The sequence below is a fragment of the Furipterus horrens genome, unplaced genomic scaffold (genome assembly GCF_987537825.1).
Source record: "Furipterus horrens unplaced genomic scaffold, mFurHor1.1.pri manual_scaffold_3, whole genome shotgun sequence".
Taxonomy (NCBI): Eukaryota; Metazoa; Chordata; class Mammalia; order Chiroptera; family Furipteridae; genus Furipterus; species Furipterus horrens.
This window is the reverse complement of record NW_028327173.1, coordinates 149,584,123-149,604,034: the sequence shown is the minus strand read 5'-3', so window position 1 is coordinate 149,604,034 and position 19,912 is coordinate 149,584,123. Positions and strand designations below refer to the sequence as shown.

Here is a 19,912-nt window from a genome sequence, read left to right as displayed (position 1 = left end):
ACACAGTAGCCGCCCCACTTCCGGGTGCCACAGGCCGGGGGTTCCTTTCCGGCAACAACCGTCCTCACCACGCCCCAGAAGACCGCCGCTTCCTGCCTGGCCACGCCTCCCCCACTCCCAGAGTCCCAGCCAGGTCTCCTCTGCCCCACCCACTTTCCGGGCTAGAGGCCCAGCGGCAAACGCAAGGCCCAGTCGGAGTTATAGCTTATTCATCATTCATTTATTTGATTGGTTGAAAATACCCCCGACTAAGGAAGTAGAGCCCCTAACCCTGCGAGAAAAGGGTACTGAGACGTAAAAGTGTAAGGGTAGTCAGGGTCAGGCCCAAGTTCATACTAGTTCCCTACCTCTAAGGTGGCCCCCTTTTCTTCTGAGTTGCACTGTGCTAGGTACGTTACATGAGGTAGCCCTAAAAACACACTAGGCATCAGATACGCCCATACACACCCAGCCCCAATCCTGTGGATCTAGATACAGGGCTTTCTCTTCACAAAAGTAAATCAACCCTTCGCCTTCTTGAGGAAGGAAGGAATCATGGCATTACTGAGAGACTTTTCTGCAGTCCATTCTGCAGGAGTCAGTAGTGGGCAATCCCCCCAACTCCTGGGCAGCCAAGCAGCAGCAGCCTCTGAAGCTTGCCCACCAATATTGGCCTTCAACCTGCTGCTGGGGCAGAGGTCTGGGCTACAGAGGTGGATGGTGAGGCATGGCCTTCAGGAGCTCAGGTGGCTTTTTAACTGTGTCGTAAAGGTTCCAAGCTCCTTGGAGTTCAGTGTCCACACACGATAAATGAGAAGAGGTGTCAGTAGTGTCAACCAGGTCCGCAAAGGGGAGAAAAAAAAAGCTAGTGTGCCATATGTCATATGAAGAAAGTAGCAGGAACAAATCTGCCAGATGTACAGTAGTAACATAAGAAGGTGAACAGGTATAATTTTCAAATATTTTCCTTGATGGAAATGAGACTTGAAGTTGTGACCAAAGCACCGCTGCAGCAAGCTCCAACACAGGTAAGCCATCAAGGGGATGTTAAAAAACGCCAGCTGGAAAGAGGAGCAGAACAGAACCATTAGCTTACTAGCAGGCCCTCAGAGGGGTCAGGACCAGGTCTCACTAATACATTGCGGAGCTCCCAAGAATACGTTGCTTTCTCTCTTGGGGGTTAACTCTCTGTTGCTTCATTCTTCAATCACACTTGCTTTTAACACAGCAACTGACTTGTAGTTACTTGTAAACTTTGGCCTGTATCCTTTTGTTCATTTTAAAGGCCGATATCATTTCATTTATGTTGAAGCCCTCGATAATGTTTAAGGTGGAAACAAACAATATGTATGCATACACACACACACACACACACACGCACGCACTTTTTTGGATGAGTTGGGGGGAGGGGGGCTTGGCTATCAATATTTTTTTCTTATTTCTGTATTTTTATTTGAAGTATCATGATGATTACTGGAATACAAATTAGAAGATTTAAGTTATAATCCAAGTTAGGCTGCTGTATTATTCACTCATTCATCACCTATTAAGTGGCAGACACTGCTATGCTCTAGGCTTGGGTTACACTGGTGAACAAGTCAGAACAGACATATCAGAGAGTGTATTCTAACAGGGAGAAATTTTAAAAAAGATAATTATAGATTTCGAATTATTCAATAAAGGAAATAACTGGGTCAGAAGGGTCACTAGCAGGCGAACTCTCTGAGGCCTGAAGGACAGAAATGAGTCAGTGGGAGGAAGTACATTTCAGGCAGAAGAATCAAATGAAAAGCCCAGAGGTGGGTGAGGTCTTGGCCTATTAAGGCCAATGGCCTAGAACATGATGAGCCAGGTGGAAACTGGGGCAGTCAGCAGGACCCAGATCATGTCACTGCTCTGCTTAAAAGGGTTTTAAGCTGAGAAGTGAGTGGGTTGATTAAGGTTTTAAAAGTACTACAGTGGATACTCTCTGTGGCAAATTGACAGTAAGGAGGCAAAGGCAGGAGAGAGACCAGTTAGAGGATGCCTGCAGTAGTCCAGGCAAGAAATAATTCTGACTTAGATTAGGGTGGTGGTAATGAGATAGAGAGAAGTGGTGAATTCAAGATATATACTGGAGGTAGAGCAAACAAGGTATTACTTGCTAATGAACTAGATAAGAGTATGAGGGGTGGGGAAGACTTGAGGATACATCCTAAAGAAGCTGGGTGAATTGTAGAGCCATTTATTAAAATTGAAAAAACTAGAGAGGAACAAGTTTGGGGTTAGAAATTAAAGATTCTATATACTCTTAAGTTGAAATACCTGGTAGATATCTAAGGGAATATGTGAATACAGGCACTTAAAAGCACAGAGAAGAGGTCTAGATCAGAGATATAGATTTGGGAGTCGTGAGTCTAGATGATAGGTCAGATCGTTATTAGTGTACCATTTATTCAGATTTGAATATATATCCACCCTTTGGTAAGGCTCAGGTTTTACTTGTTATTAGAGTGCTCCTGAGAGACAGCCTCCATTTCCATAATAAAAAACTGAACCGGACCCAGACCTACACACATATGAAATGCTGCTCTACAGAGAATGGTCTGGCCTATGGTCAGTATTTCCAGAGGTCTTCCCTATTTGTTGATCTCTGATCCTGCTGATCACATTTTATTACCCTGTTATGAGGCTGTGAACTCATTTTCAACAATGTTTTTGGATCTCTTCCAAAACTTCAGGACATCACCTCCAGGTTATGGTCCATTAGTCCCATTAAGTGAGTAAAATAAATTGTTAGGTAACTACCTTTCAAACCTATTTATAGAGATTTGCTATAGGTCAGAGTTTTATTTGTGTGTTTGTTTGTTTTAAAGGCATCTCAATCAAAATATAAACCACATGTATCAGTGTTTCCCAAACAAGTATACTATTAATAGAAAGCCCAGGTCTGGTTTTGCCCAGGGCAGCTTCTCTTGGATAAATGACCCACTTTTCTTGTGTGTCTATTTTTCCTTTCATCCTTCTGATATTTTCCTGCTCCATTATCATAATCCATTTTGGTTTACTCAGAAGTCTATCATTTATTCTACCATAAGTCCTTATTTTATTTTATTTTATTTTATTTTATTGTCAATGAAAAGCACAGTGAAACAAACAAAACAAAACTTCTTTTGCCTCTTATAAACCCTGCCTGCCAAAAATATATCTTAGATGTTTACAAGAGAATGGCAGAATAAAGAGCTTAGGAAATACTCAAAAGGCAAACAAACAAAAACACCAGCTATTAAAGGCTGTCTGCCAGTAAATTAGAAAACGTGATCTATGGTATTTAATTTGGGATTTGGGATTTAATTCTTAAGTGTTATACAATTAATCCAACAAAGACAAGATAAACTGCATTTCTGATTTCTTACCTGGAGAAGTCCAACCATAAATGTTATACTGCCTTGTAGAAAGTGCCCATCAACAAAGATCCCAAAGGAAAAGCAGCAACCCATTTTGCCTTTAGTGATTTCACCAAAGAACCATGGTCCTGAAAAGGCAATGAAGAGGAAAGGGGGTGACTAAATAACTATGACTCTAATGATATACATCACAAGATGCATTAACAAGAATAACAAAGAAATATGAGACTAGTCATCTATAGGCATTTTGTTTGCGTAGCTTTTCTTTTTTGCTAATCTCTATGTTGCACCCGATGTCCTAGCTAACCAAGGATTTTCTCCTTTGCTCCATATTTCTCTGGATCATAAAATCATCTGAGTACACACTATACCTGAAATAGATATGTAGCTTGTAGATTCCAGAAACACACAGTAGTAAATTCACAAATCTCAGGAGATTCTGTTGCAGTAATAACCTCAATATAATGCATTAACATTGCCTTTAAGAAGCAGAGGTATTCCTCAGAAGTTAATTTTCCAAATAATTGAGGTTTACTCCTTTAAGCTATAGAACTTCAACCATTTTAATCTCTCTAAAATGCACTTCTTCTCTTTGTTTTTAATGTTAATGAATGTATTATAACCTTTTCTTTCTGATCAATAGTCATTATTTTGTACAGCAACTGCTTACTCAGGGGGAACATGTATAGAGTTTAACTTGCTTCTTTATTGTAATTTTTCATCTGTGATGCCAGAATGACTTTTCTCTCCTCCCTACTATTATTGACTGCCCCCTCTCAGTATGCAGGTGTCTGGAACTACTATATTGTCAAGTGTGATTAAGGGACAGTCAGGTTTCCTGTCTCAAAATGCAAATACCATCATTTGCTCATAAGAATAGAGTTCAGCTTTAAAACATCATAGGTAATTTTCTCAGACATACGTCATATATTAAATAAACTCCATTAGATACATATTAGTCTAAAAAAGTGTTTTCCCTTCAAGTTTCAACTTTATAAATGAAGCAACTCCTGCCCTCTTAGATGGCCAGGAATTAAATCGCCTGCTTTACCTCCTAGTGTAAGACAAATATCCAAAACAGCTTCAAACTATCTGCTGACAAGAAAACTGACTTCCAAAGGAGTGTTTGTTATATAGTATGGTCAAGTGTCATATTTTTAATTTTAATACTTTATGTTCTCTGGTGGGAGTTAGTAATGAGCAAAGAAAAGTCCAAAGGTGGGAAAAAAGTATAAAACAAAGACCAAGGAAAAAATAGCCTAATTAGCTTTTTTTTTTTTTTTTTTTTTTTTTTTTCAGGCACTTTCAAGATCTTAGTTTATTTATTTTAGATAAAAAGATAGTATACATATTAGGCAGGCCTTTAAAATTCAAATCTAGTTATATACCATCTAGTACTTTTGCATTGAAGGTTAACCAAAAAAAATCTGATACCTGAAAGCCCCACTATTAACATGAACTATGGTAATAAAAAATTTGACATTTAATTTGTTCAATATATAGTATTTACATTATGAAACCAATGCTGATATAATAAAGTGATAAAGAAATAGTAAAAATAAACTTTAAAAATCAAAGGTTTATATTCTTACAATGTGCTAATTGTCATAATTGTATATAAAAATTAAAACATAGCAGAACTTTGTTATAAAATTCTTAATCATCTGACCTTAGTCATTACCTGCTAACAATTTACATGCAACATCTGCTATAACTGATATTTGACTTTTTCCTCCAAGAAAGTGTAAGTAGATAAATGACATTTAAGAGAAGACATTAATTTACTTGTGATCAAAAAAAAAAAAGAAAACTGTACTCAAGATTAGTACTGGTCACAAGCCTCTTCCCTACAGAAATGATAAAGCAGTAAGACCAAAAAATATTGCAAAAAGAGTGTCATGAATGGCACACAGGTCAAAGAATCTTGAGACCAATCAGACACACTTCTTTCTCCTTCAATGATGAGAGACCTATTTTGCCGTCAGACAATAATAATTGAAGTGAGGGGCACCAGGTGTAAAACTGATTAAATCTTGCAGACACTAAGACGGAGGCAGGTGTGGCCAGAAGAAGGGGCAATTTATATATAAGTCAAACTACATACACAGCATGACTGGAATGCAGCCCATCCCAAACTGGCTTTGTGAAACAATTGGACCTGCATGATTTCATCGTTAAAATTATAACAGGTGGTGTAACAGATTTTTATGGGAACAAAAACCCAAAGGGCTTTTTATATTATTTACTATGTTGTTTCGATTTAAAAATAATTTTGCTAAGTATACATCTTAACCGAGGCCTATGTATAAAATGTCCTAATACATATAGTTATTTACCTTTGGTGAGTTAAAGGCCTTTTTGTGACTTCTGTCTGAACCGTAGGCAGAATGTGGGATGTGCATGCATGCGTGGGAAAACTGAACCTGAGGTAATGCCGAGGTGTGCGTGTGAAGGGACTGGGGGTACTCTGAAGTCAAAGCACACCAGAAACCCAGAACAGGTCATCGTGAGAATGGAATGCCAATATGGCAGTAAAACTTTTTAAACCAGAAAGAAGGCCTCCTGTACCAGCAGAACCCTGCATACACTGGGGGAAAAAAAAGTCACCTACCATTTTATAAAACAAAAGCCAATTATAATGTGATAAAGAATAAACTTCAGAAAACCAGAAGTCAACAGAAGAAAAAGGACTGGTTCACAGGACGGAAAGGAGAGCCGGTGGCTCTGAGCAGGGTCACTTGGTGAACGCAGCCACCACCGCCCACAGGACCTCGCTGGCGTTGGCCTTCAGACACTCCACCTCGGGGTCCAAGTCGAGGAGCTGCCGCACTCGCTTGGTGGCCAAGTCGTACTGCTCGTCCAGAAGGGGCGCGAAGGCGTTCTCCAGGACGTCGGAGGCGTGCGCGAGGTAAACGAGGGCCAGCAGGCGCTTGTCCATGCGGTGGGGGTCGTTCACCCACTTGTCAAGGACAGCCTCTTGCACCTTCTTGATGAGGCGCTGCTTGATGTTGTTGTTGGTGAGGGGATGTGTCGTCATGTCAAAAAGTAGGAAGTTCTGTTTCTCTGTCGTCAACACGCCCTTTTCTACCAGGTTCTTAGCTAATCGTTCCCGCACATTTCTTAACTGATAATGCAGTTTCAATGGATTCCATGTTTCACCACTAAGTAATTCAATCCAGTTCTGGACTGTTTCTGGAGGCTGAGTCTCCTTAACATGCTTTAGAGCTTCATCAAGAAGGACATCCCCTGTTGGGGCATCAGACTTACAGATCACCTTTCTTGTTAATAGACTTTTACGTCTCATTCCACAAGCCTCTAGTTGTAACCTTCCTCTTAACGCTAATTCAATTAACATACAGCCACGTAATCCAGATGAAATACAGTCATTCCAAAATGATGTATAACCCTCTCGGTCCTTGAGGCCCAGCAGGAGCACCTCCTCCATCAGTGTCAGCCGCGTTTCCTTGGAGTCGCCCTTGTCGTCGTCGTCCTGCTCGTCGCGGCGGCTCTGCGCGTCGTCCTCGCCGCTGCCGCCGCCGCCGCCCGCCGCCCGCTCCTTGTCGGCGGCGCTGCGGGAGGCCTCGGTGCGCCGCTGCACCAGGCCCGAGCTGCGCTGGGTCAGCGAGGTCATGGCTCCGGCCCAGGCGCCGCGCCGCCGGCCGACAGGGACGCGGGACCTACCGGCTTTCCCTCCTCCTCCTCCCCCCGCGGCCCCCGCCCCAGGCTTCCGTGTTAAATCCGGGCGCTGGAGCGACGTCCGTCGGCAGCAGGGCCGGGGACACTCATAGCCTAATTAGCTTTTAATCTCTAAGGGACATTAGTAAAAAGCTTTAAAAGAGACACACTGCTTTCTTCTGTAAGTGGCTAAGTGACTTTGTAAGTATTGGGTACAATAATAAATATAACAAGAAGAGTTTAGATATGCCTGAACTCACTGTCCATCCCAGTTTCTCTCCTTCTTGAGTTTTTAGGAGCTACACATTAATAAGTTACTCATTGAACTACATACTAGGCACTGTGCTTAATGCTGGGCATAGAGGTAAACAAGAGAGAGAAGACATCCATGGATATTCTAACAAGGGGAGAGATGATGAACACAGAAGATAAATTAAAATAAATTCTGATAAAGTAATGAAGGGAATGAAAAGCATGATGAAATAGAGGATAAAACTTTAAGGTACTCAAAGAAGGCCGCTCTGAGGAGACGGTAATGAAGCGGAACTATCTTCTGTTAGGTTTCTACACAAATTCTGCAGTGGTCTTCTCAGCACTCTTATGTAAACTAAATGTCCTTTAAAAAAAAAAAATGTTTAGTGATTTTAGAGAAAGAGGAAGGGAGAGAGAGTGAGAAAGAAACATCAATGTGAAAGAAAGATCAAGTGGCTGTTCCCATACATGTCCTGTCCAGGGATTGAACCCACGACCTAGGTATGTGCCCTGACTGGGAATATAACCCACAACCTTTTGATGTACGAGATGATAATCCAACCAACTGCGCCAGCCAGCCAGGGCCTAAATGCCCTTTAAACATGTTAAGCAATTGTATTTCCCAAGACCACATTCTAGGAGATGACTTATGAAGGAATCATGTGTCATTTGTTACATTCTCAAAAGCCTTAATGACTCTATTGTTAAATTCTCAATATATTTCTTGGCAGATTTCTCTACAATCTCAAGTTTCCTAATTGACTTACCCAGCACTGTATATAGAGTCAGCATCAACACAGAATAGTAGAAGGTGTTTATTTTGCTCATGACATGAAGGGAAAATGAAGTCAAATTTATAAATCCTGGAGGTCCTAAAGAGAATAAATTTGAAAAATACAATGAACACATGCAAAGTTCAATTTCTATAACATTTCCTAGAAGACTTCCATGGATATCCTATATATACAGCAAATCTGTTGTTATATAGTAACTATACAAATAACACCACTTCAAATTCATAAATTGGCAGGAATCCTATAAGCCAATTCACTTAGAATTGCAAAGTGTTGGAAATTCAAAGCAATGGTATAGTCATGAGGAGCACATGCACTCACATGCGTGCACACACACAAATACTTTTTTAAATGACTGAAAACAATAGAGAAGTACCTGTCAGAGGACCTTCTATTTTATCGTTATGTCTGTTTGAAATATAATGTTGTACTCAAAGGGTGATCAAGTCTTTGTTTTCTAGGGGATTTAACATAAAAATGTACAAACTTCCAAAAGGTATATCAAAATATATCAAAGGCATACCAAAAATTCTCCTTTCTAATCTTAAGTATGAGTATCTGTTCAAATATTCCTTTCCCATATGTGATACAACTCTTAACTCACAGCTATCTTCTTATTACCATTGAAAAGGATCCAAAAATCTCTCCATATGAGCATCTCTTAAAATTTCATGCCAAAAAGCCCCATTCTATGGCCACAGACCAAGTACCAAAGATCCTCAACCCCAGCCAGCCACTTCACTCATGTATGTGGTTGATATAATAGGAAGCTTAGTGCACACTGAGTAATACTAGAGGTGAAGACTATTTAAAGAACTGGTCCCAATGATAAAATAGCCTGATGTAAGTTAATTAGTATGTCTTTCTTCATAGGCCAGAAGGTAACATTGCTCAACCTGCTGACAGTTTCATACAAAGCCTGATAATGCATGACTCTTCCCACTTTGTCTATTACATACTTGCTACTCATTCCTTGCTCAAATTCTTTCTTGTTCAAGTTTAGTACTTCTCAAAGTATTAATCTACATATCCGCCTATAATAATAATAATTTATTATAAATAAATAATCCTTTAACTTTAGAGGCAGCTATGCTTTAAACTAAGCAATGAATCTCTCCTTTGGCTGTGCATTAGAATAATCTGATATACAGAAAACTTTTAGAAAATACTCATGCCCAGGTCTCACCCTCCAGAGATTCCGATTTAATTGGCCTGGGGAGAAAGGGAGCTTAGGCAGCAACCCAGGTGATTCTAAACAGCCTGACTGAGAAATATTGCTTCTCAGCCTCAACTGCACATTGGAACCTAGTGATGCTTAGGACCTATCCCTATAGAGATTCTGATGTAATTGATGCTGTGTAGATACTGAGATTTTAAGTTGTAGTCAAAGTTGAGAAGTGTTGCTTAAAGAAAAGAACTGACTGGGGTTGGAAGACATGGGTTTTGAATCTCTCTTCTGTCTCTTCCTAGCTATGAGACTTTGGACAACCTATATAACCTCTCCAGTCCTTAGTTTTCTAATGTTTAAAACGGGAACAATAATACCTACCTCACAGGATTGTTATAAGGATTAAGTGAGATAATGCAGGTAAAAATATGTTGTAAATTTTAACTAAGCTGGGAATTACACAAAGATATTGGTATCCCCTCATAATGAAGCTGTGGCCCTCCCTCAAACATTTATTTATTTACATTATATGCAGGAAAATTATGTGTGCAATAATGTTTCTTAAACTTTTTCATAGAAGTTTAAAATACACACACACATACACACACACACACACACGAGGAAAACATTCAGTAGGACATGTACCAAGAAGGGATAAGGCAAATTTAATTCAACAAGTATTTACTTGTCTGTTTTGTACAAACTCAGCACTGGGCGCTGTGGCAAACAAACAAGAGGTAGAAAACAAAAGCTCCTATATTGAGAAAATGTATATACATTTGAAGTGGTTATATAAAGTCAAGTGATTGGCTAATTATGTATCAGTTAATCATCAGGAAAAAAGGACTGTAGGACCTCAGAGAAGCAAGAGCTAATTATGACCTAGAATGGTTGGAGAAAATAGTATGGAAAAGTGGGTTTGAGGTGAGCCCTAAAGGAGGCTAAGATTTAGACAAGTTTAGAAAAGTAATTTAAATTAGCAATGGTAGCCCAGACAAAAGCACAGAAGTGGAAACGAGCATGGTATGAACACTGAAGACATACCTAGGAAGTACAGGTAACTGGCTGAAAATATGACTAGTAGGATAAGACCAGATTGTGAAAGATATTTACTGTCTGTCAGAGATGTTTGGTCATTTTGAGCTACATTGTGATTTCCCCCCGACTTTGGTTGAGTCTCATGAAGCAGCAAATGATTAAGGTTTTTTTTTTCCGCTTTTTGTTTTTCTAAGATAGAGTACCATGGAAAACTTATGATAATTTGAAGGGTGCACCTCACAGAGCTCAGGCAAAGACAATTTATATTCATATTTATCACTTGGTAATAGTGAAGACATTATGTGATACTTTAAAATAAAATCTTCTAAGAATAAAAGGAACCATGACTAACCTTTAAACTCTAGATATCCTCGATGTCTAAAAATAATGAGAATGGAGAGCTGGATCAGCACAATCATCACAAAAAGCACCCGGGCCTGCAGAGAAATATATGTTAATGTGAACTAGATACATGGATACAGCTTCAGTTAAGGTTTTTAAAATGGCCTCATTGACAAAAATGGAATGACATCATTAGCAGAAATGACTATATAAGAAAAATATATGGTCAAAGAAAATCAAACATCTGATCCACCAAGAAAAAAACAAATTATAAGTTGCCTCAGCATTACTCTTTCAGAATTTGGATACTTAGACCAATGTTGAAACTAAGTAATTTTATAGTTATATAAAACGATCAGATTAAAATAGTTCACTTTCCTTGTTCTAGGAAAAGCATTATTTGTTTTGTCTTATTTAAAGTTGTGTAAGAGTAAAGAAAAACAGTACACAGTACATTGCAGCTCAGTGAACAGAGACTGAATTTTCTTTTTGCTTTCTCCATCAAGAAATCATACACTTGGATGCTAACTCACAGTAAAGAGACCCTTGTTTTTCAAAGTATGGTCCCCCAGTTATCATTGGAATTACCTTGAGCTTGTTAGGAATGCAGAATCTCAGGCTCTATCTCAGCCCTACTGAATTAGAATATACCTTTACCAATATTTCCAGGTAATTCATAAGACCATCAAAGTTTCCAGAGCCTGATCTAAGTGGTTATTAAAAATCCTCCAAAGAAAAATAAATGACACAAAAGATTTGTAAAAATGAGATACAAATACCCATTAGTCATATTAAAAAAAAACCTCAATCACACAAGTAATAAAATCAAATTAAAATAATAATCACTATGCCCCAGCTAGTGTGGCTCAGTTGGTTGGAGCGCTGTTCCATAAACCGAAAGGTCATGGGTTCAATTCCTGATCAGGGCACATGCCTGAGTTGCAGGTTTGGCCCCTGGTCGGGTGTGTACGAGAGGCAACTGATAGATGTTTCTCTCCCTTCCCTGCCCTCTCTCTGAAAGTCAGTGGGCATGTCCTAGAGTGAGGATTAAAGTAAATAAATTAATAAATTAACAATAATAATCAATTCACATTTTAAGTCTGTGAAGATATGCACTAAAGCTATCTCTGGGAAGTGAAATTAAAGGGGGTTTAAATTTTCTTCTTAACATTTGTAGTGTGTATCTTTGGTATATTTTATGTATAGAATAATGTGTCTACTTTTTCACCCAGCAATTCAGTTCCAGGAATTTATTCCCCAAAACTATTATATTCAAAAACTTAGTTACAAGCAGTATTTATATAATAAAGTGAAACACTGGAAACAAACACCCAACAATAAGAAAGTGTTTAAGGTGCATCTATGACAATAAAATGCAGTCTATAAACAATCATGTTATTAAATAAAATAAATGGATATAAGACAATAGTGAAAACAAATTCCTCCATGAAAAAAAACAGACAGCAAAAAAGAATTAAAAGTATATTTACCATTTTATATTAAAAACTAATGTACAAATATATATGAGGGAAAAACAATATCATAATGACAAATACAATGATTATAATGGGTAGTGTGATAAAAGAATAACATGAGAATGGTTTCACTTTATTTTTAAAATTCCCAGGTTTTCTATATTTAGCATGTATTATTTACGTAGGAAAAATGCTATTTTTAAAAGCTCCATAATCCAACTTAGCACAGTTCCTATAATTCTCTAAATTATCTTGGTTTTATGACATTGGTTAGAGCCAGATCCCAAACCAGATATTACTTGTCCATGCCTTTGTTTCTTGTAATTGCTTTTAATGCTTTTAAAAGCATTTTATTCTTCTAAATTAATTACTAAACTTTTCATTTTATAAGGTTTAGCTTTCTCATTACATGATTGTTTATGACTTTGGACCTACCAAATCCAGTAAAAACACACATAACATTGGGTTGAATTTACTCACCACCATGCAGTGGTCAGTAAGAAGAACAAATGATGCCAGAAGGTCAAATCTGAGCTGATTATCCTCTTGAAGAGAAAATATGTGGTGAACACTCTTACTTCTTCCAGCAGAATCCTAGTCAGAAGCAGAGCAGAGAAGTAACTCTCATACTTTTTTTTCATTTACTTTTGATTCTTCCTATAAGCACTTTACATAGAACTTCTTTAAAACCTTGTAATTCTAGATTTAAATCAGAAATATCACTCACAATATATTTTGTCTGTAAAAAAACTCTATATTGCCCCATGTTCACTGAAAAGGCCTAGAAATAACAACAAATGCAATAACAGTGAGGAAGCTGGGCTAGCGCCAGTTGTGGTCTCAAAATACCATTTTTCACTAAAAGGAGCAAATGCTCTTTAGAAAAATGGCTGATTTCAGTTCCTGAGTAAGAAATGCACAAGAAGAGCTTGGACTATCTTGTCATACCAGAAAGCAAGAAAACTCAGACTACCAGGATTGTATCAAAGAACTTATTGGCCAATTTGGTGAGGATCCCACTAGCCAAAGATGGAACAATTTGAGCATCAAAAAGAATAAATACAATGAAAAAAAAAAAAAATAAATGCAATGGATTGAAACATAACACATTTTTTAAAACACTAAGTTCATAATGACACTAAGACTAGAAGACTCATTTGGTTACCTTTGGCAGATGCTAGAGAAGCAACTCATTCTGAAAATTGCTTTAGAAAAGGGAAGGTGGAGGAAGAATTTAGAATTTATCCTGCCTTTCCTATATGAATTCTACATCTGGGTGCTAAATGGTTTCTTTATAGGACTATTCTAATTAATTAATAAGGAATAGCAATTTGAATATCATCATTTTATAATTAATGAAAAAATGGATCTAGGCAAAGATCATCAATAACTGCTAGAAATCCTTTGATGAAAAATTGAGAAAACTCACCAAATTGTTCTCTTTAAATACACAAAGTGTTTTGTATGTAAATTATACCTCAACAGTGTTGCAAGAAATGTTAAACATATAAAAAGTATATGTGATTTAACATTTTTACTAAAGATTCAAATAAATAGCCAGAAATGTCTCAAGGAATATGAGTGTTTTTTTTCCTCATAAAACTACAGAAGCGGAGATTCTGAATCAATCCAAGGATGTGGGATTTCCCCATTCTTAAAATGAGCAGATCTCCTATGTTTGCTCCTACTTCTAACCCAAGACTGCAAATACAGGGAATATTAGATGCACTTATAGCTTCAAGCCTTTTTTAAATGACCAACTTCTAATATGAAAGACATTAAGAGTTCATTTCCAGCCATCCCTCCTTCCATATCCTTCCTGTGTGTTTTTCTTCCTCCTAAGCAGAACACTTCAAAGATGGTGGCATTGCAAAGTCCCTTCTCTTATTTCTTTCTCATCTATGAATTGGGCTTAAAGCTATTCATCATACAGGATCGTTATTTAGATTAAATAAAATATATACGTGCTTGGCATCTCTTTAGGGGGAGCTCAGTAAACTCAGTAAACAGCTCCTTCCTGCTCAAAATACTTGTCTGTGACAAAAAAAAACAACAAAAAAACCTAATGAAAATAATTACATGTGTTTTCTAAAGGATTACTTCATGTTTCAGACTGACTTAATATTAGAATAAATAGTTCAAAATTTTTATCAAATCATAAAGTTGTAGAAATTGACAGTTTTTTTTGTTGTTGTTTTTTCTGAACACAATCTATCCCTTAAAGAGTTTGATGAAACTGCCCCGTTTTGGTAACAATGATCACTTTCTACTCTGGCAGGTGCTAGTGAATTAAATGCCCCCAGGTTGAATCAGAAAAATGCCAGGCAGACTGTTACACAATACTATGAATGCATACTCTTCAAACAAAAAAGTGCTTTGATGTCTAGAAAATTACCTGTCCTAGAGCTTTCAAAATAGTGACAGAATTTTCCTGTACTTGGAGACAGCAATCAAAGGCATGGATACATAACATGTTTTTTGACTTACTCTATTACCTTTTGGTTTATTGGTGAAATTGAAAAAAAAACAAAAGAATGATTCCCTGAGGTTAGAAAAAGGGAGGACTGTGGCCAATAATTACACGCTCTTCTTTTTCTCTGCTCGGTTTTTAGTCTAATAGTAAAATTACTTGGGACTGCCCATTTTCAGAACATACTAAATCCAATGTATCCAATTTTTTAATTAAACTTAAGTTTCATCTTTACTAACTGACTGAAAAGAAAAACACACCCAAGTCAGAGTTCAGTGTAGTTATAGCTTAATCATTCACATAGCAAACTGAAAATTACTAGCTTACCTGGACAATTACTTCTATGTTATGTGTACTATTACTGTAGTTTCTTGGGTTCCACTTCAATGTGAAAATAGGACCAGACAAATGAATAGCTTGTCCTAAATGAACTCCATCAATCTTAACTATGACAGAAGTAATGGAAGATGAGGAGAAGGCCAAAATTCTAAAATGAGAGCATATATAAAATATGGTGTTAGTATTTGTCTTTGTTTTCATAAAGAAGAATAACCCTATAATAACCTGAAAAGATGTAAGTATAGGCAGAACAATCAAATGGTGCAACTGTAGGGACTACTATTCTTATGATCTGGTTTCATCCTGAATGGTGACTTTTGGAGCAAACCTGAACTGGTGAGAAATTAGGAACTATTCTTTTACTTTTTTAGAAAGGAAAATTAATTTTCTTTTGACAAATCAAGCTGGAGTAGATTCAAAGTTCTTTCTGAAGAAACTACTGAAGTCCTGGTTTTTCTCATAGGAAGAGAATTTATGTTAGACATCTCACTTTGTTAATCTAATGTCAAATCTACCATCCACTAATTTGGTTCCCATTCACTCATTTGGTTCCCATTCACTAATTTGGCAATGTCACAAATAAGACTAAGGCTACCAGGCCCCGGAGAATATAACAGCTAAATCTGATATCCAGCTCCTATCAAAAAACCTGACTGAGAAATATATAATTCACTTCGCTCGTGATCAAAAAATATATTAAAACAGCTTGCTATCATTTTTCCAGATTAAGTAATAAATCTTTTTAAAAGTACAATATCAAATAATAATATGGGTGCTGTGAAACTGGCATTTATATTACTTGGTAAAATATAAATTAGTATCTGTTTTAAAAAGTAATTGGGCACCTTATGTAATGATGGTGGGAATGTAAAATGGTAAAGCCACTATGGAAAAGAGTATGGTGGTTCCTCAAAAAAGTAAATATATAGTTACCACATGATTCAGCAATTCCACTTCTGGATATATACCCAAAAGAATTAGAGTTTGCAAAATAGTGACACAATTTTGAATGCAGGAATTTGAACAGATATTTGTACACCCATGCTCTTAGTAGCACTGTCCACAGTTGTCAAAAGGTGAAAGCACAAGTGACTATTGACAGATGAATGGATAAACAAAATGTGGCATATACATACAATGGAATATTATTCAGGATTTAGAAAGAAGGAAATTCTGACTTGCTGTAACATGGATGAACCTTGAGGACATTATGCTACGTAAATAAGTCAGTCACAAAAGGACTAAGAATTCCACTTATACGAGGTACCTAGAGCAGTTAAGTTCATAGACTTGACAGGAGAATGTTGACTGCCAAGGGCTGGGGGGAGGTAGGAAGAAGGAAGTTTTATTGAATGGGTACAGAGTTTCAGTTGTGAAAGATGCAAGTTCTGGTGACGGTTGCACAACAATATGAATGTGCTTAATGCCACTGAATTGTACACCTAAAAATGGTTAAAATGATAAATTTTATGTATGTTTTTACTACAATTTTTTAAAAAGGAATAATGATTTTATTGATAGTTATAAAAAAGGTAATTGGGCAATCTTTATCAACATTCATACAGGATTTCAAATTCTTTCACTTAGACTCCGACTTCTAGAGGGCCATCTAAAGGAATTACTCAAATGAGGGAAGACTCTATATGTATCAGATGCTTATCTCTAACTTAGAAAAAAATCTAGAAGCTCACCAAAAGATAAAAAACGGTCAGATAAATTGTACATTTTCTCTGTCGAAAGAAAAACAAGTAAGAATTTAAATAGACTGTGCCTTATGATTACAACTATGCAAAAAAAAAAAAAAAAATGCCATAAAGGAGAATGCCTGATGCCCTGACTAGTGTGACTCAGTGAGTTGGGCATCTTACCCAAAACTGAAAGGTTGCTGGTTCGATTCCAGATTCCAGGTCAGGGCACATGCCTGGATTGCAGGCCTGGTCCCCAGTTAGGGACACACAGGAGGAGGCAACCAATCCATGTTTCTCTTGCACATCAATGTTTCTTTCCCTCTCTTTCTCCCTCCCTTCCCCTCTCTAAAAATAAATAAAGTCTTTAAAAGAGAGAGAGAGAATGCCTGCTAAGGAAAACTCAAAAAAATTAATAATATTTCTATTAGGGAGGACAGACATACAATCCTACACCATATTTTCCAAAAGTGGTTGTTGTAATTATTTTTCAAAATAAAATTTAAAAGACTATAAAGTATATACACATATATTAAAAAGCATGCCCTTATGTTTAAGGTTATAAATCTCTTTAATTCACACTGTCAAATTCACATGGCAACTGAATATTCAATTCCATGAGGCTCATATAGCTTTTGCGTTTTTGGAAAACTCTGTAGCCAAATGAAAAAAAAAAAATCTCTAACATATAAAGTAAATATTTTTAAATAGGACACAAGAGAATATAGCAGTATAACAACATGCAAATAAAAAGACGAGATAAAGCCCTAGCTGGTGTGGCTCAGTGGATTGAGTGCCAGCCTGTGAACCAAAGGGTCACCGGTTCGATTCCTGGTCAGGGCACATGCCTGGGTTGCAAGCTAGGTCCCCAAGAGGCAAACACACATTGATGTTTCTCTCCCTCCTTTTCCCTCTCTCTAAAAATAAATAAATTAAATCTTTTAAAAAATGTTGGTATAATATACACAAAAGTAATAATGGTAGGATTATGGGTTTCTGGATGGTTTTTAAGCTTTCAGTAGCTTAAAATATATTTTTAAACCAAATTGGAATGAAACAGTAAGCAATTTATCTTTACGTGATATTTAGATTGTTGAGACAACTAAAGTGGACATCTCATAACTGTTACATGGGAATGCAGTCACAATGATTTATTTTCCATCAATATCAAGCTGAAAGTAAATTCTGAAAAATTTTTACATACCTGATGTGTGTGGAGTAAAGGAGTCTTTCTAGTGGTTCATGTTTAGGACAACTATAGAGGAGTGACTTAGGATTGGTGATAAGAACCACAGGCCACTCGCCAAAGATCAAATCTGCAAAGCTAAAGAGGTCATGATCAAAAGCAAAGATGCGGTACCTAGAGACCAGAGGAAAATAAGGCAATTCAGTCACTTCATATCATGAAGATTATATACAGAACAAATGTAAGAATATACAAGTATACTCTTCTGAGATCATGAATTTGAATACTGAGTAAATAATATTGTTTCTCTGTCTTCTTCCCTTGCCCCTATCACTTTATACTTCACACTTGTCACAACTAGGATTTGACTGAAGCAATGAATTTAACTGTGCCCTAGAAAAATATCTGGTACATAGATGCACTCTTTAATTTTTAAAATAAATGCTTGTTGAATTAATTCATTTAATTTCTATTCTTTAAGACTATTTTGAACCTGAGATATTCATCGTAAGCCTAATATCTGACGTTCTTCATACCATCAACAATGTTAAATAAGATATTAAAAGAAATACAATTAGAGACCTTTCAGTTGTCTTTTAAATCTTTATTTCTATAATTTCAAAGAAATTAACCAAAGTTAAGTTGTCTTGATTTTCTAGATATACAACGAAAAATATAAAAACTCATTAAAGAATAACCAAAGTTTTGAATTTTTAACTTTTAGAACTGAGAAATGATTAACTATGGCAGAAACAATAGTGCTCACCAAATACTCCACGTGCTCCCCTGCATTTCCCAGTCTCCCTGGTATTAGGTTGGGACCATGTGACTAGTTCTGGCCAATGGGCTGCGAACAGAAGTGACACGTGTCACACTTCTGGTCCAAAGTGCTTAAGAGTGTGTATGAGTTCTCCATGCTCTCTTCCCTGCCTTGGAATTGAGGTGTTGAAATAGTGGCCTTTTAAGATGGAGGAACCCCTGTCACCCTGTGGAAGAGAGTGGGCCTGACTCATACCAGCTTTACATAAATGAAAAAATAGACATCTGCTGTGTTAAGCCACTGATATTTCTAGGTTTATTTGCATCCACAACAAAGCCTAGCTTAATGTTACTAATATGCTGTTTTTTAAAACTATTTTACTAATACAACTTAAATGTTTAGTAAGGGCAGGTAAAGGCTAGGTTTTTACAGTAAACCTCCAGATAAAACTCCAGGGTTGGAACACAGGGGAGCAGGTGGGAAGAGAAAGAAAAAAAAAAAAAGGTTTAATAATTAATATCACTTAACTTGTAACTGTAGTATTTATAAGAAATAAAGAGGGTGATCAAGGATTAGGAAGGCTATCTGGTAAAAGGCAATCCCAACCCAGCCCATAGCCTCACAGTCATGAATAGATAGGTCTTGGCTCAAAGTATCATAATTACAGTAGACAACTACAGGCTTCAAGCATAGCTCTTATACAGATTTTAGAAACGCCAACTGAAATGATTAAGTATCACCTACAATGTAAAGCTGCTATTTAACTAATGGAGGTAGTTAAAATGGAAAGAAAGCATATTCAGCTCAGCAAATATTTATTGGGTACCTAAATATATTCAGAGCATTGAGTTTTAATAAATTAAACAGCAATTGATAATAGTTAAACAATGAAATGACACTCATTTATACTTAAAACTATTTCACTTAAATAGTTCTTTCAAAATATATATGAGATGATACTCATCTATACTTAAACTATTCACTTAAAGAGTTATTATCAAAATTATAACATATTTAATTCTCTCTATATATTTAATTATACTGTATACTTTTGATAAATAAGTTATGTTTCTTCTTAGAAAGACTTGAACCTTAACCAAACCAACTATCATCTATTTGAAGAACTTAAATCACTAACATCTTGTAGCAATAACTAGAAAAGTCATTATAAAATTCAGGGGAAAGAATGACATATTTTTAGTCCTAGCATTTCCCAAAGTGTGTTCCATAGGGTGCCTGTGTGCTTTTAAAATACACAGTTTCTTGGGTCCTAACCCAGACCAACATACTCAAAATCTCTAGAGGTAGGACCTAGAAATTTTTATTTTTAAGAAAATCCTCCATAATTTTTATGCATGCTAGA

General features: G+C 36.8%; 2 protein-coding genes across 3 annotated transcripts in view; both read right to left on the bottom strand.

Annotated features, from left to right (window-relative positions):
• Positions 1-384: 384 nt before the first annotated feature.
• TMEM62 (transmembrane protein 62) overlaps positions 385-19,912 on the bottom strand; it is a 40,851-nt gene continuing 21,323 nt past the window's right edge. For both annotated transcript variants that reach the window (XM_090270491.1, XM_090270492.1), the window contains 7 exons: positions 17,808-17,963; positions 14,907-15,066; positions 12,590-12,703; positions 10,645-10,729; positions 8,060-8,164; positions 3,375-3,493; positions 385-1,040 (listed from right to left, as the gene is read on the bottom strand). In XM_090270491.1, coding sequence (XP_090126617.1) covers positions 714-1,040; positions 3,375-3,493; positions 8,060-8,164; positions 10,645-10,729; positions 12,590-12,703; positions 14,907-15,066; positions 17,808-17,963 — 1,066 coding nt within the window. In that variant the 3' untranslated portion in view covers positions 385-713. The remainder of the gene's footprint in view (positions 1,041-3,374; positions 3,494-8,059; positions 8,165-10,644; positions 10,730-12,589; positions 12,704-14,906; positions 15,067-17,807; positions 17,964-19,912) is intronic.
• LOC150016358 (Golgi phosphoprotein 3) lies at positions 5,159-7,144 on the bottom strand. The gene has a single exon (XM_090271970.1). The coding sequence runs from the start codon at positions 6,994-6,996 to the stop codon at positions 6,100-6,102; it is 897 nt and encodes a 298-aa protein (XP_090128096.1). The 5' UTR covers positions 6,997-7,144; the 3' UTR covers positions 5,159-6,099.